At 41.7% G+C, this 8990-nt stretch overlaps 1 protein-coding gene across 2 annotated transcripts; it reads left to right on the top strand.

The window, feature by feature from the left end:
- Positions 1–256: 256 nt before the first annotated feature.
- On the top strand, positions 257–7025 carry LOC121553425 (molybdenum cofactor sulfurase). 2 transcript variants are annotated; one of them, XM_041866522.2, is made up of 15 exons: positions 258–670; positions 927–1016; positions 1877–1943; positions 2076–2720; positions 2837–2913; positions 3174–3373; positions 3581–3697; positions 3817–4212; positions 4620–4782; positions 4895–4982; positions 5255–5379; positions 5577–5673; positions 5880–6021; positions 6120–6224; positions 6718–7025. In XM_041866522.2, exons 1-15 carry the CDS (start codon positions 526–528, stop codon positions 6811–6813), a joined length of 2553 nt encoding a protein of 850 aa, XP_041722456.1. In that variant the 5' UTR covers positions 258–525; the 3' UTR covers positions 6814–7025. The 2 variants fall into 2 exon arrangements, 1 of the variants encoding a protein (XP_041722456.1); XR_005997529.1 differs by lacking the exons at positions 6120–6224; positions 6718–7025 and having other exon boundaries at positions 257–670; positions 5579–5673; positions 5880–5970.
- Positions 7026–8990: the final 1965 nt, after the last annotated feature.

Below are 8990 nucleotides of genomic sequence, written 5' to 3'. Positions count from 1 at the left end.
ATTGGCAACATCAAATGGTTTTGTGATTCGATAAAAGATGGAGTTGGATTTGTCTTTCTGCCCATAATTTCATTTAAACTACTCCCAAAAATGTTTCCATCATTCTTTGTATCATTGATCTTGACTGAAGAGGAATTTTAATTGTTCTGGTTAACACACTAAATTCTTGATAATAGCAACAATATTTCATTTGAATTAGCCAGTATTATGTTTTGCTCACTTATTGCCCCCTACTGACAGACTCAGTCCACTTCCAAACGTAGTTGATGTTGTATTCCATTTCCTGCTATCTCAGTGATAGATCTATAGTTATATCAGTCCTCTTATCTTGATCTGTTGAACTGAGGAATGCGAGGTAAATCGTTTCGATACAAATGACTGTTACTCTCCGTCAGAGATGCAGTGTGGACTTAGAACTTTGTCAGTGAGTGTTTGTCTCTTAGCTATCAATACTGCCATTCGACCTGTGCAAGTTACGTTGTAGATAGAACTTCAAAGTTACACTGTAGGTAGGTAGACGCGAATATGCCGCTGCAAAAGGCTATGGAGAAGGAATCGTTAAGTTTTAATCAACTGTGCACGATTGAGAGCTTCGAGGAGGTTTGGAGTCATTACGGTTATAAGAGTGACTTCAAAGACGTAATAGAACGGGAGTTCTCAAGGATTAAAGGTACAGTACTTTGTGCGTGGGGCTTCAGTCACAGTGCCAAACTTGTTTAAAGTTAGTAAATCAATTTATGCTGATTCAACGCAAACCGGGGCTGTACATTTTAACACAGGCCTACTGTATATGTTGTGTCATTATGGCAATACGTCTACTTACCACTAAGTGGTGCAAGTGTTGTTATTAGATGCACATAAGGGATTATCCACATAGAAACTCATTACCAAGATTTCTCAAACTCCAAAAACCAACTTTTTGACAGGCATTACATACCTGGATCATGCTGGAACAACGCTATATCCCGAGTCACTGGTGAGAGAATTCTATCAGGATATCTCCAGGAATGTATATGGTGAGTCTTTCCCCATACCAAATATAATTAGCTACAACTGATATAATGTGCTGAGTAGTTAAAAGTGTAAAAAATTGACATAATTCTATTAAAGGGGCAATCTGGGATTGCTACATACATTTTTAGACTGTTTATGTAAATGAACCCTTGTTTTCATTAACGAGTTAAGTACTGGCCATTGCATGTCAATTGTATTGCCATTTAAGCGTATTATTAACACTGTTTATTGAGAATTGACCTGTTTAAAGTTGTATGCCAAGCTAGGGCAGGTCCTTTTAGGATCTGTGACATTTTAGTCCTTAAGGAGATGCTGTTATCCATAGCAATTTACAGGAATAATTCCGGTTAAGTGCCTTGCCAGTAATCGACAGATTCTTCACCTAGTCATCTCGGAGGTTCGAACCAGCGACCTTTCGATTACTGGCCCTACGCTCTTAACCGCTAGGCCCTACGCTCTTTACCTCTGCCAAACTCAGATGTGAGTTTATGGGCGTTTTGCCCTGTGGTTAAGATGTTATGCCTTAGTCCTCTAATCTCAGTATTCTTTTTGTTAAAAAAAGTATTTTTGTCAACTATTTTTCCTAATACACTTTGTAAATACTCAACTTTGTATCCAGTCTTCTTCGTCACGTCCTGCACTGTAAATAAATACCTCCTATTTTTGCACCTGGACCTCCTACTCTGAGACTGTTGCTGCTCCACACCAACTAAATAGGCTTCCGGGTCCTCTATTTTAACACCCTTTCAAAGGCTGATAATCCATCGTACTTGCCTTTGTGTTTTCTGTTTATATATATATATGAATACACCTGTATCCTGATTACTATATTATTCAATTATTTTAATATTTTTGTCTTTAGGCAACCCTCACAGCCATAACCCCAGCAGCAGACTGACACATGACACAGTGGAGCATGTCAGATACAGGTAGCTAAAGCCTCTCCTTTCACAGAAAGAAATACTCATCATTATTCCATCCGAATGAATGTGACTGTGTGACCACTTATTTATGCCATCCTATTGAGGATATGTCCTGAACAGAAATGTATTTTCTTGCAGGATATTGCAGCATTTTAACACCACTCCTGACAAATACTCAGTGATTTTCACCTCTGGCTGTACGGCAGCGCTCAAATTAATCGCTGAGAGCTTTCCCTGGAGGCCTCCCACTGCTGCGGAGCCAGCCAGTCAGTTCTGCTATCTGACTGATAACCATACCTCGGTGGTCGGTGTAAGAGGAGCTACTTCAGCACTAGGAGTAGTTCCTCTACCTGTCTCCCCCGAGGAGATAGAGGCCAGAGCCAAAGATGTAGCCCAGAGTGAAGGCAGCAGTTGCCAGACACCACACCTCTTCTGTTATCCAGCACAGAGCAATTTCTCTGGCAGAAAGTACCCCCTGGGGTACGTGAGGGGCATCCAGGCGAGGAAGCTCTACCCAGCTTGTGACAGCCAGGGCCGGTGGTTCGTCCTGCTGGATGCTGCCTCTTTTGCCAGCTGCTCTCCGCTGGATTTGCAGGAGCACCCAGCGGACTTTGTTCCCCTCTCCTTCTATAAGATGTTTGGCTTCCCCACAGGTTTAGGGGCTCTTCTGGTCAGGAATGATACAGCTGCCCTCCTAAGAAAGGCATACTTTGGTGGGGGGACAGCAGCGGCCTACCTAGCGGGGGAGAACTATTATGTGCCAGCCCCAAATATGGCTAACCGGTAAACTATTCCATGAAATGTTAGTATGGATGTGAATGCAGCCAGGCTTAGAGAGATAATATTGTATTGTTTGATACTTTTTGGGGGATAAACCTTGTTGTTTGTTTTCTATTAAGGTTTGAAGATGGCACCATCTCTTTCCTGGACATCATTGCTCTAAATCATAGTTTTGATGCTCTCCACACGCTCACAGGTATGTACATATGAATAATTGAAAGGCACAGATGAAACAAAATGAAGTTGCTATTCTAATGTGTCAATATCATCTGTCATTACATTAAGAATCAAAGTAAGTATAATTAAATTGGTTGAGTGGTTGTTCATTACATCAATTTGACAGAAATCTTTTGAACATCAGTAAGGAGTGGACCAATATGCTACAGAGATTGAATTGAGTCAATAAAACCCTTAGACTATTGTATTGCAACCTTGTTTCCTTGTTTTCACCTTTAGGAGGCATGGACAAGGTCCAGCTGCATACATTTGGTTTAGCACGCTATACTTACATGTTGCTGTCTAGTCTTTGCCATGGCAACGGACAACCAGTGGCTCAGATATACTCCGACAGCGAGTTTGAGAACCCGAGCACGCAGGGAGCCATCCTCAACTTCAACTTGATGGACTGTCACGGACAAATAATTGGATACTCTCAGGTTCACTCAAATGAGCCTATTTTATTCACTACACCCTACAGTGTTTTCATTTATTAATTTCAAACATCCGAAAAATGTGAAAGGGGAATTTACCAAGTAAATTCATAATTAACATAGCCTGTGTATTATGAATGCAATAAAAAATGTTGTCTCATATTCCTGCTGATTGATTACAATTTCTAACCATTTTCCTTTTTCTCTTCTCAGGTGGACAAGCTGGCTAGTCTTTTCAATATCCATGTGCGGACAGGTTGCTTCTGCAACACAGGTGCCTGTCAACTCTTCCTTGGTATCACTAATCAAGAGGTGAAGAGCAACCTACAGGTAAGTAGTGAATTTGAGATGTCATTGCACGTGTGTTTGTGCAAAAGACAATAAAAGACGATAAAGATAATTATTCATCCTAAGATACTGTTGTCATGTCCTCTCCTGTGTTCTTCAAGGCGGGTCATGTCTGTGGAGACAACATAGACCTGGTTGATGGCCGTCCAACAGGATCTGTGCGTGTATCCTTCGGCTACATGTCAACCTTCCAGGACTGCCGAAACTTCTTGAACTTTGTTGTGGACTGCTTTGTGGAGAAACCAGTCAAAGTGGACCAAGAGAAACTAGACAGACTGAAATCGAACACCTCGTCTAAAGATTCCAGTCAGTGTCTGCTTACTATGCTTACCAATGAGAAACCTAACCACATAGACAATAGAGAGCAAGCCTCTACAGATCCAGTTGTGAACGAATATGGAGGCGTGGCCATCACCAAGGAAGCAAAGAGCCATGGGAAGGCCCAGTATCTGACTAACATCTACATATATCCAATCAAATCCTGTGCAGCGTTTGAGGTTTGAACACATTTCTCTTTCAATATTGTTTTGCTCTCATTAAATCTACAATCCAAATTATGATAGTTCTCTAATACCCATGTTATGTTTGGATAAAAGTCACAGAGATCTACCTGTTGTTGGATATTAGTGGTAAGAATGAATATTTCATCAACTAAACACATTTACATTTACATTTTAGTCATTTAGCAGATGCTCTTATCCAGAGCGACTTAAAGTTAGTGAGTGCATACATTTTTTATACTGGCCCCCCGTGTGAATCGAACCCACAACCCTGCCGTTGCAAGCGCCATGATCTACCAACTGAGCTACAGGAGGCCCAATTACAATGTGTGTGCCAAGCAGTCTACTGTATCAATTGACTTCTCACTTCTTCTGTGTTTTAATTGTGATGTGTGTTTATGCAGGTGACTGACTGGCCAGTGGGCCCTGTGGGTCTGCTCCATGACCGGGGCTGGATGGTGGTGAATGGTAATGGAGTGTGTCTGAACCAAAAGAGAGAACCACGCTTATGCCTCATTCATCCACAGATCTACCTTCCCTCGAACACACTGCTCCTGCAGGCCTCAGGTCAGACGTTATAAATATATACTTTTTTTTTGTGACATTCCAGGAATCTTTATTCAGCAGCACCCCTCACATATGTTTCAGTCATATGAGAAGAGTTCCTCTTCTCTTTCAGGAATGGACACTATTTCTGTCCCTTTGGAAAACCACAATGAGCCACACCAGAGTCATAGGGTGTGTCAAAGCAAGGTGTGTGGTGACAGGTGAGTAAAATATATATATATATATATATATATTAAACTACTAGCTATGTCTTTGTAGAAAATCTATAGAGTAGGATTGAAAGACATGTATGATCAGTGTCAGGAATGAAATACAGTATTTATTTTGATGTATTTTTTCCATAATCATTGGTCTACCACAAGTCTGCCACATTGACTTCAGATGGTATAACAGATCACTTAAAATAAGCATAATTTACCATCACCTTGATTCAGAAATGTCGTAATGGTTCTTGTATTCTCTCCTTCCCAAGGGTGCAAACTGTGGATTGTGGCGATGAAGCTGCATCATGGCTCTCAGAGTTCCTTGGACAGCCTTGTCGTCTGATAATGCAAAGTCCTGATTTCATTCGCAACATGAAAAAGAGCCATGAAAAAGGTGAAAGGGAAATGTCCTTGGTAAACTTAAGTTCAGATACCATACTAGGGTATCCATCATAATGGTTTCTTCAGTAATTCCTATTGTCTGCAAAAATCTATTTTGTATGCATGCATGTTGGAATTTACTTTACCCCAATGGGATCTCTTTGCTCTCTTAAATTCATAATGATTTAGACTTTTTTGTCATTGCCCCAGAGGTCTCATCCACTGCCCTCTCCTTGGTGAATGAAGCCCAGTACCTAATGATCAACCATGCCAGTGTTGATTTGCTTCAGAGACACATCACCAGCAGGTACAGTATGACATGTTATTATGCCTAAGGGCCTCACACATTCCTGGTGGAGGACATTTGGAATTTGTGACATACTAAATGTCACAGTATGTAGGCCTAGTGAATTACATGTACAAAGATCGTCATAGGTAAACCATTATTATTGATTAATGGGAACCATCCTTTCTTCGTGTTCCTTGTGGTTTATCTAACCACTATGGGGACAGACAGGAATCCTCTGATGACCATCAGCCTCTTGACATCCAGCAGCTTATTGGTCGGTTTCGTGCCAATTTAGTCATCTCTGGATTGGAGCCATTTGAGGAAGATGATTGGTCACACTTGATTATTGGAAGCACCCATTTCCAGGTGAGGATGCAGATTGATTTTCATATATGGTGACACTTATTACTCAAATGGTAACGAAAAGCTTTAACTGTAACAACTCTTTGTAATATGACGTGAAGGTGGCAGGTCGGTGTGGCAGATGCCAGATGATCGGGGTTGATCAGAGCACAGGAGCCAAGACCAAGGAGCCTCTTCTGTCTCTCTCTGCCTATCGCAAGGGGAAGGTCAGTGGGGGGGGAGTTTGCATTTAATTTCAAAGTGTGACAATATGTTCCAGGGTTGGTGTGTGTTGAGTTTTCAGATAGTCCATACCCCATGACACGTCATCTGACTTACTACTGGGTCGACTTCATTTGCAACGGGGGGGGGGGGGTTTGCATTTAATTTCAAAGTGTGACAATATATTCCAGGGTTGGTGTGTGTTGAGTTTTCAGATAGTCCCTACCCCATGACACATCATCTGACTTACTACTGGGTCGACTTCATTTGCAACGGTCCGTGTCATTGACCTTAGATCAAAGGTAGCCAGAGTACATAAAAAACAAGAACATTAACTACAAAGAAAACACACAGCAGAGTATTCAATATACAGTATCCCTTATCCCCAAAGGACCCCATTTTGGATACATCTCTAGACTTGTTGTCTGTTGTTCTCACTGCCATTTTGCCCATTCAGTGAGTATGCTGTAAATGTGTTGTGTTGTGATTGTTTTTTAGGTGACCTTTGGCGTGTACCTTGTCCACAAATCACTGGATGACTCTAATGCAACCCTATCTGTTGGCGCTTCTGTAATGTCTCAATGGTCAGGATGAGGTTACCATTTCCAGATGTGTTTTTATTTGTCTGGACTCAAAATTATTTTAAGCAAACATTGTTAGGGTACCATTTTAATTCAAGTCTTTGCATATTGTAGGAAGACAACCCAGGTAATAACAGAGCTCATATAGACCAAAGTGTAAATCAATTACTGTACCTTTTTAGTTTACATGATTTGAATGTTTAGTAAATAAACCAAATAAATACAGTTTCTGTTATCTTTGAATAACTGATTTGGTTAAATTCTTTTTTAGATATGAATTGAGTGTGTTTGCCTTCCCAAATAATGGTTTTTATCTTTACCAGGGTCCCAACTTTAACAGCAATCACACCGTTCCCAAACATGTTGCCATCCCCTCAGTTCCTGAACCCAGTTAGAAAGACTGGGGACTTGTCTTAAAATGATTCTACACTCAAATATACAAGCAACACAATTTACTATAAAGAGTGTCATTTTATTAAATTCATTGGAGGACATTACTTTAGGAAAGAATATAATGTGTTTCTCGATTTGATTCAAAAATTGTTTTAATGATTTGCAGAATACAGTACTTGTGAATAGACATGCATATTTAGATGTGTGATCATAATCAACATTTATCAACAACTCTGATTGGTTGGCACTGCTCATTCTTGGCAGGGTGTTTGATTGTTTTCTAGAACTACAAACCCATGTATGGTGTACTCGAGGGACCTCCAGTTAAGGGGTGAAATTTAAGTCACTTGTGAAGAACATACAGAGCATAATTCCACATGTGCATATCAGTGAGGTGACCAATAAATGCTTGCCCTTTTATTGAAATGTCCACCATAAGCATCCTACTCCTGACCTAGGATTATGATGGGTTTTCCATTCACCACACTCCCCGCAGTGTATCCCAGCTTCCTTTCACTTGGCTTCCCATTGATCCAAACCTGCCTGAGTCCGGTGGCGGAGTCCCAGCTACCACACAGAGACATCCACATGTTCTGCTTGCCTGGCAGCCCTGTGAATGCATTTCCCACATATCTGTGAAATACATTTAAGAAGTTCATAATACAAACATTAGCTAGGCCTTGGAATTACATTTTGTGGCTGAAATTAACTAAATGCAAAATATACATTTTATTAACACCTTATTTACCAAGCACTACCACTGATGAAGCAAATAATGATTGCAAAGGTTTTTGACTGCTGCTCATACCATAGTTGTTGCCAATATGCATTGCAAAGCTTTCTAATGCTAGATACAAACACATCAACCGTGATCTCGCCATCACGGTTGACAACTCCGTTGTGTCCTCCCAGAGTGCGAAGAGCCTTGGCGTGACCCTGGACAACACCCTGTTGTTCTCCGCTAACATCAAGGCGGTGACCCGATCCTGTAGGTTCATGCTCTACAACATTCGGAGAGTACGACCCTGCCTTACACAGGAAGCGGCACAGGTCCTAATCCAGGCACTTGTCTTCTCCCGTCTGGATTACTGCAACTCGCTGTTGGCTGGGCTCCCTGCCTGTGCCATTAAACCCCTACAACTCATCCAGAATGCCGCAGCCCGTCTGGTGTTCAACCTTCCCAAGTTCTCTCACGTCACCCCGATCCTCCGCACACTCCACTGGCTTCCAGTTGAAGCTGGCATCTGCTACAAGACCATGGTGCTTGCCTACGGAGCTGTGAGGGGAACGGCACCTCCGTACCTTCAGGCTCTGATCAGTCCCTACACCCAAACGAGGGCATTGCGTTCATCCACCTCTGGCCTGCTGGCTCCCCTACCTCTGCGGAAGCACAGTTCCCGCTCAGCCCAGTCAAAACTGATCGCTGCTCTGGCACCCCAATGGTGGAACAAGCTCCCTCACGACGCCAGGACAGCGGAGTCACTCACCACCTTCCGGAGACATTTGAAACCCCACCTCTTTAAGGAATACCTGGGATAGGATAAAGTAATCCTTTTTACCCCCCCAAAAAAAAAAAAAAAAAAAACTTTGTAAAGTGGTTATCCCACTGGCTATAAGGTGAATGCACCAATTTGTAAGTCGCTCTGGATAAGAGTGTCTGCTAAATGATGTAAATGCAATAATGTAAATATGGAAGTATTGAATATCACATTGATTACCTTAGACATACTGTCACAGAATAATCGTTTTCTCCATTTTTGTCAGTAGCCTCACATGATCAAAGTCAGACTCCTTTGG

The sequence above is a fragment of the Coregonus clupeaformis genome, chromosome 37 (genome assembly GCF_020615455.1).
Source record: "Coregonus clupeaformis isolate EN_2021a chromosome 37, ASM2061545v1, whole genome shotgun sequence".
Classification (NCBI taxonomy): domain Eukaryota; kingdom Metazoa; phylum Chordata; class Actinopteri; order Salmoniformes; family Salmonidae; genus Coregonus; species Coregonus clupeaformis.
This window is presented reverse-complemented; position numbering and strand designations above follow the sequence as displayed.